Source organism: Drosophila miranda, chromosome 2, assembly GCF_003369915.1.
Source record: "Drosophila miranda strain MSH22 chromosome 2, D.miranda_PacBio2.1, whole genome shotgun sequence".
Classification (NCBI taxonomy): domain Eukaryota; kingdom Metazoa; phylum Arthropoda; class Insecta; order Diptera; family Drosophilidae; genus Drosophila; species Drosophila miranda.
Genome location: NC_046675.1, coordinates 17,483,603 through 17,502,499, shown reverse-complemented (window position 1 = coordinate 17,502,499; position 18,897 = coordinate 17,483,603). Strand labels below are relative to the sequence as shown.

The 18,897-nt window shown below is 44.6% G+C and overlaps 4 protein-coding genes and 1 long non-coding RNA gene across 6 annotated transcripts in view; 4 read left to right on the top strand and 1 right to left on the bottom strand.

The window, feature by feature from the left end:
• Positions 1–1,770: 1,770 nt before the first annotated feature.
• Positions 1,771–6,021, bottom strand: LOC117187106. 2 transcript variants are annotated; one of them, XR_004471892.1, is made up of 3 exons: positions 3,868–3,955; positions 2,037–2,138; positions 1,771–1,957 (listed from the first exon to the last, which is right to left on the bottom strand). It is a non-coding gene; the product is annotated as an uncharacterized LOC117187106 (long non-coding RNA). The 2 variants fall into 2 exon arrangements; XR_004471893.1 differs by lacking the exon at positions 3,868–3,955 and adding an exon at positions 5,467–6,021 and having other exon boundaries at positions 1,774–1,957.
• LOC108157244 (protein yellow) lies at positions 2,083–3,826 on the top strand. Its single transcript, XM_017289215.2, has 3 exons — positions 2,083–2,159; positions 2,399–2,646; positions 2,711–3,826. Coding segments are annotated over exons 1-3 (1,311 nt in total). The 5' UTR covers positions 2,083–2,157; the 3' UTR covers positions 3,772–3,826.
• LOC108157245 (protein yellow) lies at positions 3,968–5,519 on the top strand. Its single transcript, XM_017289216.2, has 3 exons — positions 3,968–4,389; positions 4,448–4,835; positions 4,898–5,519. Exons 1-3 carry the CDS (start codon positions 4,045–4,047, stop codon positions 5,392–5,394), a joined length of 1,230 nt encoding a protein of 409 aa, XP_017144705.1. The 5' UTR covers positions 3,968–4,044; the 3' UTR covers positions 5,395–5,519.
• Positions 6,022–6,675: 654 nt separating the features above from the next.
• LOC108156950 (microprocessor complex subunit DGCR8) lies at positions 6,676–9,973 on the top strand. Its single transcript, XM_017288719.2, has 5 exons — positions 6,676–7,424; positions 7,819–8,016; positions 8,071–9,050; positions 9,109–9,363; positions 9,423–9,973. The coding sequence occupies exons 1-5, from the start codon at positions 7,190–7,192 to the stop codon at positions 9,708–9,710; spliced, it is 1,956 nt and encodes a 651-aa protein (XP_017144208.1). The 5' UTR covers positions 6,676–7,189; the 3' UTR covers positions 9,711–9,973.
• A 1,218-nt stretch (positions 9,974–11,191) lies between these two features.
• LOC108157638 overlaps positions 11,192–18,897 on the top strand; it is a 45,630-nt gene continuing 37,924 nt past the window's right edge. Inside the window, exon 1 of the mRNA XM_017289782.2 lies at positions 11,192–12,213. The gene's annotated coding sequence lies outside the window, so the exon portion shown is untranslated. The remainder of the gene's footprint in view (positions 12,214–18,897) is intronic.

The window sequence follows — 18,897 nt, the reverse complement described above, 5'->3', positions numbered from 1 at the left end:
CCATTCTAAATAATATATGGGAAATCGAAAGCAAAAACAATTGAGTAAGATTGGTACTTGCGTGCGGATGGCGCTGTTGGGCCCTGTAGAGTCACGTTTTGGATAGCAGACATCAGCTCATTCTAACACAACTCAACGTTCTTGACTTTCAGTTCTTCAACATTGCAGCAGACATTGAGTCGAAGGCAGTTCTAAAGGCTTACCAGGACTACAAGGCATTGACAGGAGAATGGATGCAGGTCACATTCCCAGGCGCTATGCGCGATGCTTGCCAGAGAACTGTGACTTCGGTTCCACCTTGAGAATGAAATCTTGATGGTCTATAGATGCGCTCAATCGAGAGTTACTACAATATTTTAGAAATTGTATACTAATTTTTGTAATTTCCAATTAATACTAACAACGACGAAGAACGAACCCACCCACCCATCAAGTCTTCTGGCAGGAACTATTCTGCAAGCGACAGAGTGTGACCAGGCAGCAGTGAGCTTACCCTCTGAATTGATTCCATTATTGAACGACTAGCTAGTTATACTGCGCAGTCAGCTATGTCTTGCTTATATGTTAATGAAGCTCAAAGTGTTTGTGAAAGCGATTCGTAACTAAGAACGATATTCTTCATTGATTGCCAAGTTGAATTTTTACTTTCGCAATAGTAGAATGGAGTGGGTCTGGTGTCTTCTATAGACGTACTATACATTGATACTATGATCGATTGCGACTTGCAAAGTCTCCCCAGCGTAGACTCTTCCAGCAATTTGACCAGAAAACACATCACAAATATAAACCAATTAACACAGAAATCTACCAGCTGAGCCAAAGCAGAGAGATGACTAGAGCGTCGGTATGCCTCAGCAAAGCATTTGTCTATAGGCTTGTGGCACCGTACCCCGCAGGACTTCAAAAAGTCTCTTAAGCTGATAATATATTTGTAAATTGTAGTCCCAAATGTGTGTGCTTGAAATCTTTCTGAAAATGCAATAAAAATTTAATTACTTTGTTCAACATTTAGTACTACTATATTAAATTTGTATCTCATTTGCTATTTACTAGTCTGCTCGGCATACCTAGCCTTATCTTATCCCTTCTCAGTACAAGCGATACTTGCCGGCCCTATCGCTGGACACCTTCTACAAAATATCGGCATATCTCCTACTCGAAAATGCTTTAAATGATTTATAATGTTTTTGCACATACGAGAATGCTAATTTGCTCAACCAATTTTGAACATCAAATCTGATGTTCACAAAAAAAACTCTTGTCTCCTCGTGACAGATAAATTGTTTTTTTTTTTCTAGTTTTATTAAACAAAGTAAGATTTAATTGAAACCATTTCATGTCTGCTGCTCTCGACTTCGACATTAATGGGGCGTGAAACGACAGCAGAACAAGTTTTTGTAACTTTGTACGATTAATTCCTACATATTTCTTGTTTTGCGGTTATTTCGGAGTGTCGTGCGCCTCAGTAAAAGTAATTTGCATGCAAGAAACCCCGGCACCGGCAGGCAAAACCATCAAAGCCCCATGAACCATAAACGCTCAATGGTTTATTCATGATTGATTGGATATTTATGAGTTTGGTTAGCTAATAAGCTGATAACAACTTCGATTTAAATCAGTGAATGGACTGTCCATGGCAATATGTCAAAACTTTTCTATCTGAAACACTGTAGTTTCAGATGTTTTTTAAGCCAGATTACTGGGCGGCATGGGCCTAGGCTTCAAATACACTTTCAGATTAATGTTTTTATAAAATGGATTTAAACATACAGATGTGCATCAAGTAGGTAATTTTATTCAAAATTTGAACATTTTATTTTTTATGAGCTTAAACAGAGAAAAATTTAGACAGCTCAAAAATAAATGGATCAAGTTTTTTCGGAAATTCCTTGCTTTGTCCGTGACAAGCTTTTGGCCATAATTGAAGTACCTTCGACTAGGGTATAAAGATGAGACTCTAGAAAGAAGAGCAAAAAAAACAAAGAGCTAAAATATAAATTTAAAAAACAGGTTGGAAACGAGTATGCTATACGAACTGTCTTTTGTTTTTGTTATTTCGCAATTTTACGGCTCTTTCAATAACTGGTGAATTAGTTCAATACGAGTAGCCTTCGAGTAAGGATCTCTCACTGGTCGGACTGCGAAGAGAAAGATAAAATGTAAGGTTCATACAAGTTAATTTTAGATAAGTTGAAGTCAAGAAAACAAACTGTCCATTTTTGGAGGGTAATTCTTGAAGAAATATCAACAACTAAAATGGTTTCGTTGGTGTGATTGTGGTTCTCCAAATTTTGTGGTGGAGAAGCGTTATTGAAAGCATGTTAGCACTATTTCTTGCCTCTTTCCTCCGTCGTACATACAATATTTTCCGATCTCTCCGTTTTTTCGACTATTTTAGGAATATTTTACCATTTGTTCTATTGGCCCTACTAAGTCTGACCACGGCACAGTACTACACTCATAGGCCAAGACCAAACCAGCCAGCATTCGAGCATGACCAACAGTACAAGAAGCTGCATAGGGTGTACGAGTGGAAGAACATCCAGTATGGTTTCCCCAGTGAACGGGAGCATGAGGAGGTTCTGCGAAGTGGTCGCTACAATCCCGACAGTCCCATACCCATCGACATAGATGTGTACTACCCGCGTAAGCATTTCAAGAATTTACAAATATAATTGCTTAGAGTATCAATCCTGGATCAATCTTCCAGCTCAGGGTGGGGCAGTGCGTCACTTCATCACGACCCCTCGTTTCGGCCAGGGGGTGCCATACTCCCTGGCCTATGTCACTCAGGTGCAGCGGGAGAACGGCAGCGAGATCCAGGCGTATCCCAGCTACGACTGGCACAAGACCCATGGCGGAGACTGCGATGGACTGACTTCCGTATATCGAGTGCACATCGATGCCTGCGGCCAGATGTGGATACTCGATAGCGGCGAAATCGAATTCGTCCAGCACTGTGCACCCCAAGTTGTGGTCATCGATCTGGCCACCAACCAGCTGATACACCGCTACCGTCTTCCGGAGGACACCTTTAAGGCAAAGGTCAGCAGATTCGTAACAATCTTGGCGGACATTCAGGACCCTCCGCCGCAGGGAGTGTGCAAGGACGCCTATGTGTATATGGCCGATCCCACGAGCAAGGCTATTGTCGTATACGATGTAAAGGGCAACAGATCCTGGCGCGTGGAGAACAAGTTCACGTACCCCGACGCAAGGTTTGGCACCCACACTGTGGCCGGGGAGAGCTTCGAGCTGTTGGACGGAGCCTTGGCCTTGGCCATAACTCCCAACGGGCTGGGCCTGCGTCGTCACCTCATCTTTCATGCCCTGTCCAACGAACTGGAGCTTGCCATACCCTTGGACGTGCTCCAGAATTCCACACGATGGCAGCAGGGCATCAGCTCATCGCTGCAGGAATTCGTAACCCTTGGAAGAAGAGGTGTGCAGTGCGCTGCCCATGCTGTTAGCAGGAGGGGCTTCTGGTTCTGCGGCTTCCTGGAACCCATCGGCATTTTCGGCTGGAATATACAGACACCATATGCCAGGCCCAATCTCAAGCTGCTCGCTCTCAACCCCGACACCTTGCAATTTGTTAGTGGCATGAAGATCGTAACACGGCCCAGCGATGGCCAGGAGGAGCTGTGGCTTCTCTCGAATCGTCTCCAGAAGGTATTTGGCGGAACTATCGACTACAAAGAGATCAATTATCGGGTGCAGCGCTGCGACGTGGATGACATGCTGCAGGGACGGGGCTGTGCGGGCTCTTAGGCTATGTAAACAATCTGTAAGCCTCCATAAAAGATGTCTATAAATCTCAAAAATATTCCCGTTCCCTTCTACGGTGTTTGCTTGACCGTTGTGTACCTGAATGAGCGACGCCGATGACCTTTGTTTATGCTCTCGACGTCGCCTATTTGGTCAATTAGGGTCTGTTAGCGGCGAACAGGCTAACACCTTTTCAGAGCCTTTTCTACCTGCGCGTCAGTCTTCACGCATCGTCTGAGCGGTTTGGACGAGCTCTATCTGCTTCTCTACGTTTAAATGTCGAGTATCCAAAGTATTTTGATCCTGCTGGGAGTTTTCTGTGCGGTGCAGTCCCACAAATTGTTTGTGAAAGAGCTCCATACACTACACCAGTGGACGAATATTAGTTCGAGCCAACAGTTCCTCCCCGTGGATGTGGACATCGAGTACGGAGATGAGGGGAGGCACCGCACCTTCCTTACTATTCCACGCCTGAGCCTGGAAACGCCCTTCACATTAGCCACTGTGGTCGCCAGTGACAACGAGCTATTGGAGAATCCTCGCCTGGAAGCCTACCCCAGTGCAGAGTGGCATATTCTACCGAATAACTGTTCCGGCCTCACCTCTGCCATAAGAACCTTCGTGAGTGAGTCTGAAAAGATAACCATTTAAGAGTTCAAGACATCCATCTTTCCCGCAGATCGATGAATGCTGGCGCCTTTGGGTGGTCGACTCGGGGCAGGTGAACTCGCTGCAGCTGTGTCCCCCTCAGATTCTCACCTTCGATTTGGTCAAGGATGAGCTGGTGCAGCGGCACACATTACTCCCACACGCGTACACGCCCAGCGTGTCGATCTTCACGGCTCTTGTGGTGGATCTGGTGGAGAGCGGGGCATCAAATAAGTGCCTGGGTGGCAAGGCGTACGTATCCGATGCTTGGGGCTACGGCCTGATCGTCTACGACTCTCTCAGCGGCAAGTCGTGGCGCATAGAGCACGATTCGATGAAGCCTGTGGAGCGCCTTACCCGCTCCAGCAACTCGCACGCGGGCATATTCACAGTGAGCTTGAGCCCTAGCGAAGCCGAAGGTAAGCTTGATCTTTTGATGTTAGAAGAACTCCTTTTATAATCTTGGGTCGGTATACTGCAGATCGATTTTTGTACTTCCACACTCTGAATGGCTTCAATGAGGTCGCCATTCCACTTTCTCTGGTCAATAATGAAACTGTTTGGCAGTCCGCTAACTCCAGCGAAGTCAAGGATCAGTTCCGCGTACTCGGCACAAGAGGCATTCAATGCGAATCGGAAGTTATGGACATCTCTGGCAATCTGTACTGCAGTCTCATTAGCTTGGGAGCTCTCATTAGCTGGGAGGAGCACTCAAATTACACGGCGGATGACCTGCAGGTCGTGGCCTATAACCCGCAAAAGATTAAGTTCGTCACTGGCCTCAAGATCAACCGAAACTCCAAAGGCGAGGAGGAGCTCTGGGCCCTGAGCAGCGAGCCGAAACTTTTTGTCGGTGGCACATTGCGGGAGAATGAGGTCGAGTTCCAGATAATTGGCTGTCGCACAGCTGACCTGCTTGCCAATACGCCGTGTACGGTGGGGGCTGCGGAGACCACGCACACGCTCACGCAAGTTTAGATGTAATATAATTTTGAAAAGTTTTAAACTGTATCGATAAGAAGTAGCGATATCTCGCCTTTAAAATGCTACCATTTCAACAATCCATTAAATTTCATTTGTAACATAGGGGATATAAACATTAATTGGCTGGTTTTTTTAATTCTCGCGACCTTGGCAGTCGATAGAATCGATGCCGAACTGTTCGCTTCGAATCGGTAATGGCTCTCTTTTTCGCTCTCGTTGAATCCGATTATTGAATCGGTAGCAACGATGAGTTTCTTTCCATATACACCTAATTCTGTTTTTACACGGTAGATAGGTTCCTGAAAAACCGTGTAAAAAAAGACATTGATCGTATGCAAAAATTGTTTATTGGTTCCTTGTCTCTAAAACCTATTGAAATTAGGGAAAATATTAGGAAACGGTTATCGAACTATAAAATACGTAACGGTTCTGAAATTAATATGTTATGTAGTTGATGAGTAGCAAAAAGTGTGTCAAATGTAAAGCTAAATCGCGAAGATGTAGGCAACATTCCCAAAGTTGAGATCTGCAATTTGCGCATCTTTAGAAGTTCCAGATACACTTTCGATAAGTTTCTAAACAGCTGTCAAAAAAACATACATATTGTCAGGCAATATGTATTTCCTCAGGCATTTCGGGACGCGCTATTCGAATGAACGTAAGTTACGTTACATTACATCCATATGCTGTGTCCTTCTTTGTTGAAACCTTATTTTAAGCACGATATAAGATTGGCTTGTAGAAAATTGATTTATTAATCGTATCAAATTACGTGTTCAGTAATTTATAGTAATAATATTCAACCGAATACAAAAAACGGGCAATATGATGGTTTTTGAAAACAAATAATTCGTCAGTATATTTAAGATATGCATCAAAATTTGGGACGTTGCGAATCTATGTATATTGATCTAAAAGAAGAATTTACAAACAGTATTATTTTCCGCCGTTTATCTCAAATTTTGTACTTGTTTAAATTGAGGGGGGTCTAGTGGGCTAAGTTCTTTTTTTCATCGGTATATATGCGGTATTTCTGATGGTCAGACGGTCTGCTAATTTTGAATGGGCAATAAAAAAGAGTATGGACAACAGGCAAAAACAACCAAGTCAAATTGCAAGGCTCGTACGAACCTCACCTCGCGTGTGACCACATTATACCCTGAGACAAAATCGGATTTTTGAGTTCAAGGTATGTTAAGCAAAAGGGGTGGATCTTACGTTTTGCCCACTGTCCATAACCTCTTTTCCTCCCATTATGTAGCAAATGTGTAGTTGCCATATAGTTGTCATGTAGTAAATTGAGCAAATGTAAACATAAAAAACTTATAAGTTCGCGGTGAATTGTTTCTTTAATCACTAAAAGCAATATTTATTAAGCAAAAAGTTCATAGAAAGTTGAATAAGCATTTGGAGGCACGTGCGGAAAGTATTGCTTTGGTGGTTTGTGGTGATCTGTGGTGCAACAGACACAGAATCCATCGCATCGCATCGCAAAAGCCGCTTCCCACGGGCGCCCCAAACCACTAACTCCGCAAAAAAAAAAAACAACAGAAAACCCACAAGAACTTGGTTGGGATAGGGGGGAGCTTCGGTTTATCCGGTTCTTTCCATGCTCCAATAAAGAAACGTGAAAAGTGTACAAGTTGGGGGTCTCTGGCTTAACCAATGTGGCACTTCCAATGAAAAATCAATTACAAGTCGTTGGACGTTCTCAGTATTGGTTATTGGCAAGAAGAGCCCACAGGCAGCTATAAGAGTTACAATTGTAAAGATAGATTAGCGCTTAAGCATGTCCGAGGATGCAGATACCATGGCACAGGAGTTGCCGGCTCCGGCAAATAGGAAGCGCGCCCGACTGGAGGATGAGGAGCAGGCGCTTAAGGTTGCCGGCTTCTCGCTGAGCGCCATTGAGGAGATGCGACAGACGCGCGACGCCGAGCTGCAGAGCGAGTCCATGGACCAGCAGCTGCGCCAGTTCCAGGTGCTCGACGAGATAGGCACGGCCAGCGATGAGGATGAGTCAGGTGAGTGAGGCGTATGCGAGGTGATGACTGCCGCAGGTCTTATCTCGCTCTCGATCTTCCCCGGAGCAGAGCCGCTTATCATTGAGCAAATACAGGAGGCTGATAAAAAAGGCAAACTGTAAGACAAAAAAAAAACAGATTCAGATTTCTTTCGGAGGTGTACCTGGCAGGTGCAATCGCCTTGGCGATTTCTTTAACAGTTCTTGGGCTGATCTCATCATGCGCATGATACCCATTGTCCGGCTGGAGTGGCCCCCGAAGACAGGTACTGCCAGGAATAGAGAGTCCCCGATAGAGTCCCAGAGGATGAGTCAATCTTTTGTGGTGGCCCTACTTCACATCCCCCCGGAAATGCAGCTTATATAAATAATCTCTGTCTCCCTCTCACTACCAGAAGACCAAAATAGCGAAAAACTGACAGGCGAAAACGGTGGCGATGACGAAGATGCTGGCGATGGTGAGCGAGATGAATACGATTCCTCGGACTTTGATGACGACGAAATTGAGAATCTCCTGGATGAGAAGCTGCCTGATGAACTGCGCGAATCCAAGCGACCCAAATACGAGCAGCGATTCAAGACCGTAATGGAAGGTAAGTGAGCATCCGTCCAGCATAGACCGAAAGTGATCCTTCATTACATTACAGAGAAGCGTCACAATCACTTTGAGGTGCTGCCCGAGGGTTGGGTGCAAGTGACGCATAACAGCGGTATTCCACTCTTCCTACACCGCAAGACGCGCGTCTGTTGCGCCTCTCGGCCGTACTTCCTGGGCACCGGAAGTGCCCGCAAGCATGCCGTACCATTGGGGGCTATACCCTGCCTAAACTATCGTCGTGCTCTGGATGAAGAGGCCGAGGCTGAACAGCAAATCAAAGAAACCACCCCGCCGGCAGGCGTTTGTCCCATTGCTGCTGTTGCCAAAGCCGCTGAAGAGGAACCTATGGCTGTGGAGGGTAAGGAGACAAGCGAAGCTACCACAGAGCCTACGACGACGACTAAGCCCGATGTTAAGAACGATGCACAGCCCGAGACACTTGCGGCTGTGATGCCAGCAGCAAAAATCGTCACCGTCAATGAGAACACACAGACGGAGTCGGTGACTCCGGACCAACTGAATGCCTACTGCCAGAAGCTGTTCAAGTTCAAGGTGATCCGTGTGCTGCGCTTCCGCAGCTGGAATGCGCGCCGCAGGTTCACCAAGAACCGAAAGCACATCAAGAACATCCAGAGACCCACTCTGCCCGATGGCACGAAGCTTATCAAGTTCCCCATTCTGGCGGCTAGCGGCGAGGGCAACACCAATCCTCGTGCGCGCAAGGAATGGATCATGAACCCGAACGGCAAAAGCTTTGTCTGCATCCTCCACGAGTATGTGCAGCACGCCTTGAAGACGCAGCCCACCTACGAATTCAAGGAGTTGCAGAATGCGGCGACGCCCTATTCGGCGACCGTTTCGGTGAACAATCTGAAGTATGGTACGGGCTATGGCACCAGCAAAAAGCAGGCCAAGTCGGAGGCGGCACGAGAGACCCTGGAGATTCTCATACCCGATGTCAAGGACAAAATAACGGGCAACAAGGACACGAAGGGCGCCACAGCCAAAAAGGGACAAAGCGATCTATCAGTGAGTGCCACAAAATCAATAACACGAACTAGGTCAATTACTATTTAAACTCTTTTAGGTATTCGATGACATCCGGATTGAGGATCCCCGAGTCACCGAATTCTGCAACAAGACGACAGAGCCATCTCCCAATGCCATTCTCCTCACGTGTCTGCAGCGTAATTACGGCAGTGATGTGCAAATTAGCCAGGAGATTAATCGGACTGCCAACAACAAGAACGAGTTTACCATGACCGTCGGCAAGCACACCGCCAAGGTGGTGTGCAAGAACAAGCGCGAAGGCAAGCAGCTGGCCTCGCAGGCCATCCTCCAGGTTGGTATTAGCGGTTGCCTGGATTCTAATGAACCCATCTTAAATTTGATTCTTGACAGATACTGCACCCGCACATCCAAACGTGGGGATCGCTATTGCGTTTGTATGGCAACAATTCGATCAAGACGTTCAAGGAGAAGAAGCTAGAAGAGCAGGAGATCACCGTGCTGCAGAGCAAGGCGGCAGTGAATCAGCCAAACTACGCCATTCTCGAGAAGCTCAAGATGGAGATGCTCAAGCTGTCCGCCAAGCAGGAGAGCGTCCTCACCATGGGCACCTTTGTCCCTCCTAACGATGTCGATCTGCCCACATCGTCTGGCTCCAATCTGAACAATGTAGAATTATAGCATACGGGAGCATCCTCTCTAAAGAGATCTGGCCTCTCACCCTCATGACAAGAGCTCACATCTACCAGTCTGCCAGATTTATGATTATAAATATTAAATTTACGACAATCGCGACACCATTCTTTAAATTCCCATGAATCCATTCAAATTGGGTTACATCAAGACAGATATTTGATAGCTATGATTATGTACGAGTAATTCATTTAGATTGAGTCTTGTGTAGATAATAATTTCAAGATCATAATAAATAGTATTTCCATAAAGATTTCCTTGAAAGGGGTGGTTATAATGCTGCTTCTAATGACTGGAGCTTCTGTATGGAGTGTGTATATATTTTTAGGCGGGCTTTAAATGTAACCTAAAGTCCGTTTTTCTGTTGATTCATATAAATTTCTCGGTCCCAAATACATCATAACAGCTTCTCTGGCAACAAATGTGGGGAAAACTACGATAAGAATAAATACTACTTCCAAATGAGGAAGCATCTATATTTTTTGAAAAATATAGTTTAATGTTTAGACATCAATTAATATTATTTTATTTCTTAATTTTATGTAAGAAATTGCTTATAATGCTAAGTCTAACCTGAGGTCTTAATAGGGCTAGCTTCCAGGGCCATCGACTGTAGAGTTATTTGAAAATATGTCGTAAGGCCGGAATTTTAGGTTTAGTTTGGTCTCATTCAAATTGCTTTAATTCACTAAATTATAGTACTAATATATCAGTCCCAAATTCTTGTCGAAAAATCTACGTTAGTTTTACTTAATGTAAATTTTCATATTTTCCACTATTTCAATCAAAAATCTCTCAACAATACCCTATAGTTAGGACCGATCTGCAAGGGTATCTAAAAATGCGGCCGCACAGAAGCTCTTATTTCTAATCTTTTGCATCGTCTGGGAAATTTAAAAACTGTTAGCATACCATTGACCTTTAACCAATTTGGGGAAATGTTTCAAAGGCCTTATAAAAATAAAAAATGAAATATTTACATGGCCATTAGAGGTGCCTGTGGAGAACAGGGGGATGAGTGGTGGGTGGTGGGGGTTTCAGGTGAGTTGATGTAAATATTTCAAATGTATGTGTGCGTGCATCCACGAGTATATGGGTCCACGTTTTGTTTGTATGTATGCGTGCAATTATTTAAAAGACGATGCAGTCATAAATTATGCTACATTTTCATTTCATTCTAACGTTTTCCTTTTTATAGCATTCCAACGAGCACACACACACACACACACCCGTACAAGCTCATAGAGAGAGCCAGAGCGAGTAAGAGTGCCACTGGGAGAGAGGGAGAGGAAGAGCAGAGCTACGTCGCATTTGGCAGCACTGGCATCCACGAGTATCGTTAACTGCGCATCGGAAATCGCGCACGGAGAGAGAGAGAGAGAGACTGAACAGCAGCCATGCTGGAGATGGGAGATGAATGTTGATTTCCAACCTCGCGGCGCGGCGCCACAGTCATTTCTACAGGCATTCAGATGGATACTGCCACTGTATCTGTATCTTCAGTACTGGTTTGTTGCGTGGCGAGTGAAAAAGTGTCTGTTCCGGTGTTCCGTCGGATAGCTAGAGATCTGAACTGTGTGTGTGGCTCATCGTCTGCGATTTATAATTAAATCACTGTAACAGGACATCACAAAAACAGGGAGATAACGAGGAAAAAGTAGAAAAAGCCCCCACCAACATCCCAGCATCACTGCAGTGGAAGTGTCCGCTCGGCTGCCAAAAGCAAAATCACTTTTATTGACATTCATCTTTGTCGCCTGTCGCCCGTCGCCTGTCGCTTGTCGCAGTGTTGGTGTTGGTGTCGGTGTCGGTGCCGCTGTTCGTCGTCGTTGTCCCTATCGTGGTACCCTTCGCTGTTCCCTTTCCTGTTATCCTGTGTCCACCCCAGTTCCCGGTATATCGTGTGTCGCGTGCTGCAAGTGCGTGGTTTTGCCAAATCTCCGGATAAAGCGGTACACACACCGTGCCGTGCGGGAGGAGAGAGCAGAGCAGGAGAGACACGCGTGTTGCGTTTGATTTTTCGGTTAACGGCACAAAAATTGGGTCTCGCTAAGAGTCGCACATACACCACACATACACGACAAAAAAGAAAAACGAGAAAATCGGGTACACATCTCTCGTCTGCCAGGCAGAGGCCAGCATCCTCGTGGAATCGGTGGAATTCTGCTGCTCTTCTGTCGCATGCATATGTATGTATTTGTGTGTGTGGGGGGGAATTGGAATCGTGTCTAATGCATTTGGCCCGCTCTTGGCCACCTCTTGGCCCTTGGCCTAAGCAATTCAAAAATATGTAAATTATGTAAAATTCGATTGGAATTTTTGTCAACGAATAACGCAACATCAACAGAACAGCCACATGAACATCATTGCCAGCAGCAACAACAGAGAACAGAGAACAGGAAGAAGCAGGGAGAAATATAACGCGAATAGCAGCAACGGAACAGAATAGGAGGAGGAACAACAAGCCAAAGAAGAGCAACTGTCATAGCAGGTAAGGGCGCTGAACGGGAAAGGGTATGTGGAGCGGAGCGCATTAGGCGCCAAGTGTCAGCGGAGAACGTTGGAAAATTCAATAATCCGCTGTAGGGCGCCCAATTGCCTTCTACTCCATAGCCCCATCTGTGGCCCCCCACACCATCACCAAATATACATATGTACGGTATATGGGTATACGGTATATACGGGTATATGTATGCGCTTTGGCCTGGTCTACTCTGCTGTTGCCGGCGCTGTTGCCGACGTTTTCGCCGTCTGTTGCGTCCCCAAAAAGTAGGTTGACTTTCGGTCTGGTCTCCAGTCTGTTTGGGTCTTTGGTCTCTGGGACTATGTTTTGAATGGTCCCTGGGTCTGTGGGTCTTGCGATGGATCTCTGGGTCTCTATTGCGCGCTGGTCTCTTTGGGCCTCTATTTTTGCGAATTTTTTCTCAATATCCATTCAGTTTTCAGTTTCAATTACGGTATCGTTTTCACCTTCTAGTTAATTTGTAGAGAAATTAAAGAACAACAAGGAACAATCAGCAAAATGTTGACGAAATGTGTATTTGTGTATTTGTTTACTTAGCTTAAGACCTACCCCTCCCCACCCATCTCCTCACTATAAGACCCCGCAAAAAGTAGCCACCGGAATGGTCTTTGAAGTCTGATACGCAAATCCAGGTAATACGACCCACGGGGGCCCCCAGGCATCACAAAAAAGAGACAGGCCCCCCCACACCAAATTTAAACAAAAAAGCTTTCTAGGAGGCATACACCCGTTTTATAGACCCTTCTTAATACGTTTCCTTTTCTTTTTCGCTTCCTTGGCTTTCGCTTTTCATTCATCAATATTTAAAGCAAAATATTTTCTTTCAAGTTTTCCTCAATTTTGACCCGTCCGACACAGTTTTTGGTATAAAAAGAGGTTCATTTCAAAATATACACCCACATGATGTCCTCAAATTTGATTAAGGCAGCGCCAGCGGATTGTTTCTGATTTTGATACTTTCACTTTCTTGTTTTAAGGCTTCTATAAAAAAAAAGTTAATTGAATGTAAGTCATTTCTTATAACAGACATAATTAAATAAAAGGGTATACAAAGCTCAGCAAAGAAGATATTACAACTCTGAGGCGTATAAGCTATTTGCAGATTTAATAGGCATTAAAAGAAATTTTTACCATGCAAATTTAGATTTGTCTTATAATAAAAAAAAACAAGGCCTTATTTTGGCAGTTGGAATCTTTAATTCTCAAGACCTTATAACAGCTATTCTATAACCTTTAACAGAAAGTCAGCAACTTTTTGCCTAAAATATATGTAGAAATAGGTGGTTTTTTTCCATTAAATAATAAAGTGAAAGATCTGTTTAACCAAACTCCCAAGAAAACGCTGAGCTCCTGGTACTGTCAAGAAAATTTTTAGAATAATTTAGGAATTTTTAGGGCTAACACCCCAAACTCCCTTGAAAGGTTGCGGCTTTCAAAGAATCTTTTTCACTTGATTCATTTTTTTTTTTTTAATTTTTGTATTTTAATCAACCATTTTTCTTGATTTGAGAAAATGATATCCAGTTTTTCTACAGGGAAATATTGTAAATACATACATATTGTATTTCTGAAAAACAAAACCAAAGGCATACAACTTTATAACTAATCATTATTTCTTTGCCCACAAAGTTGATGATAAACCGAACGAATTTTTTGATTGTAAAAGAGAGACATGTAAATGTTTCTCTTATGCGATTTATATTCCCAAACAGAGACACACACAAATGTCTGCTTTATTTTATTTTATTTTATTTTATCTTATTTTATTTCTGATAATACCGACATTCCTTCGAAAGTTTGTTTTAATTAATATTCCGAAATGCAAAGCAGAAGAAGAAACCAGACAAACAAAACAAACCAAAACAAACGAAATTATTTAAGTAAACGTGAAACTTGGCAACCAATCTGGAACCCCAAAAACCCTGGGCTTGAGTTTAGCTTGGGACCCTTTCCATATCGTCACCCCCCACATTCACGGGGTTGCAATGGCAACCAACCTTGGGGGAAAGATGTGGCACCACAAGGTGCGTGTTCTTTGATGTCTGATAAGCAATGTGACACCTTCGGCTCAATGGATGACCGACCAGCGAGCGGCCCAATCCGACAGCAGCAGCCCAATCCCAATCTATCTGTTGGGAGCGGTGGGGGGGGGAGCGGTACTTAATAATGCAAATACCCACAAAAACTTTTGTCTTCCGTCAGACGTAAATTCCAAAAGGGGGGCTTATCAAATTCTTAGAATGGCTTTACACACAAATAGAAAAGTAAGCCAGAAAAATAGCATTCGTTTTGTCGTTACTTCGAGGGGTCCTGCTGCTATTCCTAGTCCTGTGTGGCAGGCAGGCAGGCAATTTGGTTGGGTAACAAATTATCAATGGCGAGGAAAATCAATAAACATTAATCTTCGACGCGATTTTGTCTATATCCCCACATTATTTGCATAGTTAATGGCCGCCACAATGGAGGCCGCCCGACGGGCATTTAACTTTGGCTAAGATTCGTTTTAATTGGATCGACCGAGCCAGGCAATGTCCTGGCAGATCAAAAATGATTGCTCAGAACAGTGGCTACGTGGCTGCAATAACTTTAGTTATGATTCGGGGATTGACAGATATTACTTCTCTATTCGTTCGATGGCTGCGATGAGAGATGAAAACAGTTGAAGCTTTGATTTATTTGCAATGAAATCCGACAATGGATTGATTGTGTCTGGCCTTAAGCACCGCACTCGAGGCGACTGTGGCACTCAACCCGTTTCGGAGTGTAAGCCTCTCAAGGAGGACCACCGGTAAGAGGTGGCAACAAAGAAGTATTAATGATGCTCAAGCATTTGCATCGATAGGTAATTAACATAGATGGTGTGTAGGTGTAGATGTAGGTGTGTGTCCAATGGTACCCTTCAGCAGGCCTCAAGACATGACATCCTTCCACGTTGGATGGCAGGAGAAGATTGAATCTCTTGTACAACATGGCGTATACATAATGTATAAATGGGGTTTTTGTCTGAGGAACTAGGCACCAGGCACCATGACATGTGTGTTTGCCATTAAAAGGAAAATGAAATGAAATGATTCTGCTAATAGACCCAAGGGAGGCTTGCCTTTTGATTGGATATCCTTGGACGTACATCCCCACCCATACAATCCGCCCAGCAGGCGAATATCCATTTTTACATTGATATCGCCACCCACCCCTCCGTAAAAGCAATCTCATCTAAGGGAACTTTATCCCATGAAATTAAAATTTAATTTCAATTAACTTATCACATCGTTTGCCAGCAGCCGACAACCGACACCCGAAATCCCATCATACCCCATCGCATATTCCTACAGCCGCCCCATCGCCACGACACCCGGGGACCCGACACCAATCAGAAATGCCTTAGCCCGGCACATCAACACATTGAACTCTGGGCTAATCTACCACAAAATACCTACCTGCGAGGTGTGGGCCTCGGCGCTCTCCTGTCACCTTGCCAACTTGCCCCCGTGCGCCGTCCTCCCCCCTCTGGCACCACTTCCACCTTGAAAATTTCATAATTAAACGTTGCCCAGCCCCGGCTTAGACTAGACCATGCCACACCAGACTGTAGACTGTAGACCGTAGACCGAAGCAGAAGCAGACCATCTCAGGCATAGCCTTGGGTGACATCTTCAAGAATTCTAATTAAATCATCCCAAAGAACTTTTGAGGACTTTCTGTGTTGATTCATGTTCCATGTGGCAGCTGCCCCAAGTTTCCCAGGAATCTCCAACCAAAAAAAGGGGGAAGGAAAAGAGCGAGCGGTGGAACATAAAAATTACAAAAAAAAGAGAAATGGAAAACTTTTACCAGATGCACAGACAAAGCTTTGCCCAAGAATTTCACTTGATTTCTATTTGCTGTTGTACCCGGGCCCCCGGCCGCCGGTCCACTCATCAGGGCTCTCTTCTGATCTGCCTTCCCATTCCCCCCACTTGAAACGCTTACCGGTTCGTGTCTTATGCCGACTAATTTGTGGTGTTTGCTTTAGGTCTCTTCTAACGGGGGGGCTGCTGCTACTGCTGGTCCAATGAGTTCCATTTCTGGCCGGGATTCCTGGCTTATATGCAGAGTGGTATCTGGACAGTGGCTGGGAGATCTACGGGAGGATAGGTATCAGTATTTCATGTCGCCACACACCCACACCCGCAGCCAACACGAACAGACACACCAACAGACACACCAACAGACACACCTACACATGTATACAAGATTCATAGACTCATAAATCTTTGAGTATTGAAAAACCATTTTTGCCTATAAGAACTCATGCCAAAAAGTTTATCCGGCGTACACGCTGCTTTCCGGCCGAGGGGGAGGTTTTGGGGTGTCAATGGGTATGGGCATGGCGGGGATGGAAGGTCAGGTCGGGGAAACATTCGCAAACTTAGCTTGAGGTGAAAGCAAACAACGTGACGTCGAAAAACAGACCGCACCACGAAAACCCCACAAGGCAGCACAGCATCGCATCAGAGGCACCACCAACATTTGTGTACAACATTGAATGCCAATTTAGCCTGAACTACAAATGGTTGCAGGGGTTAAGGGGGGGATGGAATGTGTGGTAGGGACAAGGGAATAGCCACTCACTGCTGACGGCCATTTTGGGTGCAAAATCCACCAAAATAATATTGTTATGGTACACATACTACTTGTACACGTTGGGCCTTGGTCAGAGAGCTTTAACTTACAGTCGAATGTGCTTCCATATGCTTCAAGCAGGAGCCCAGACACACACAGCCACAAATACGAGTATGTATGTGTGCGTAGGGTATAGAATATCGTATATTCAACGAAGCGTTCGAAATGAGAGAGGGATATTCATGAAATGGAATAACTAATGACTTTATGCTAGAAGCGTGTTTTGTTAATTGCATTTGACTGGGGAACAGCGCCGAGAGACCAAACCAGAGACACACAGGGAGGCAGAGATGGAGGTTGCAGAGAGAGAGAGCGAGAGAGGGAAACCAGGCCCGAAGCTAAACAGATGGAGAGAGAGGCTAGTCGAAGCCTTTGGTATGCTGAGGGGCTGAAACTTGCAATACCCTGGCAGGTCGATGGTATCTATAAAACGATAAGGTATGAGGATATGATACAAAGTATTGTTCACCGTCCTACCACTACCCACCATTTTGTGATCTGGAGCCACATATATTGAATATTCCGCTCATCCGAAATTGCTTATTGCTGGTATGCACAAGGAATAGTGTGCTTGTATAAACTTTCAATCATCTGCTAGAAATCATTATACCCACTTTGCAAGAGTATAAAAAGAGAAGGGGGGGGAAAATAGATGGAGCGCACGATAGAGAAAGAGATATGGGGAGATGGGAGGTATGGATGGAGATAGAGAGGCACCATGAGATATGGCCAATGGAAAGAGTGCCGTGCCTCGCCAATGGGCTCGCCGAAAACTTGGTGCCACAACTGGGGTATCATTAACTGCGCAGCGCTGCGGAGGGGCAAACAAAAAAAATACCGCCATACACACACATCCAAATGTCGGCTGCCTGTTGTGGCAAACGAAACTTAACGAAATTAGAGGGAGGCCAAGTCCAGCCAGGCAGCAGAAGGCAGCAACAAAGTTGACACAGACCACGGCTAATGAAACCACAGTTGAAATGAGGAAGGGACAGGACAGAGTGGCAGAGGGGCAGAGGAGCAGAGGGGCAGATAACCAGACAGAGGGTAACAAGTGGAATGAGTGAATATGGCTACTCAAGTTGCCCGCAGTTACAATTTTGTATCTCGTTCTCAACGAACCCAAATCCACCGATCCCCCAACGTCACCGACACCCCGAAAAACGTTGGCGACAATTTGCCAATGGCGGCGATAATTTTAGCTTTTCGAGAGGGGAGAAAGGATGGGGAAACGCGGTTCCACGAGAAGGTGGAATAGAGCTATTCCAGGAGGTGGAATTGAGCCATTCCAGAAAAAGGTGGGATGGAGTTCAGGATGGGATATATCGTGTGGGATGTGCCGCCGCTAAAAGGGTTAACCCAATTTCAGGTCCCATTGAGCTCCTGTTAGTGCCGCATTGGTGGTTGGCATATCTTCAATTTACTAGATGAAAAGACTGGATGGATGGATAGATGGATGGAAATCGCTTAATTAATGAATCTTATCCATACATCGCTTACATTTGCACAAAAATCCATCTGGCTAATTAGAGAAGCGAAACCTTAGTAAAATCACTTCAAAAAGTATTTTTGGAGGTATTCTCTGTCTGGTCTCGGGATATTAATTAAAAGGTTCAGTAAATTTATATTTTAAATAAAAAATTTCAGTAAAATTGGTGGTTGAAGTCACTTTAAGGACTATCGGAGAGCTTTGCCTTACCCAATATTATTTTATAGAAATTTTTCATTCGATATGCAGCAATCTGTAAAGTTGTATCCGTAATTTTATGCGAGATAGAAAGTATTGTACAAGTGTTTGGGTAACAGTTGCTGGGCTAATAACTGGAAATATTTTCTATAGCCCAAGAACATAGTTAGAGAAATGGTGAAATGCTGTTTTGAAGAGGCTTAGGTGCAGCATTTTCCCCTTGATTTATCTGCATTTTCCGGTGATTATCTGTGGAGAGCATTTGTGGAGACCAATTAGTGAAGCACATTCCTGTTCTTAAG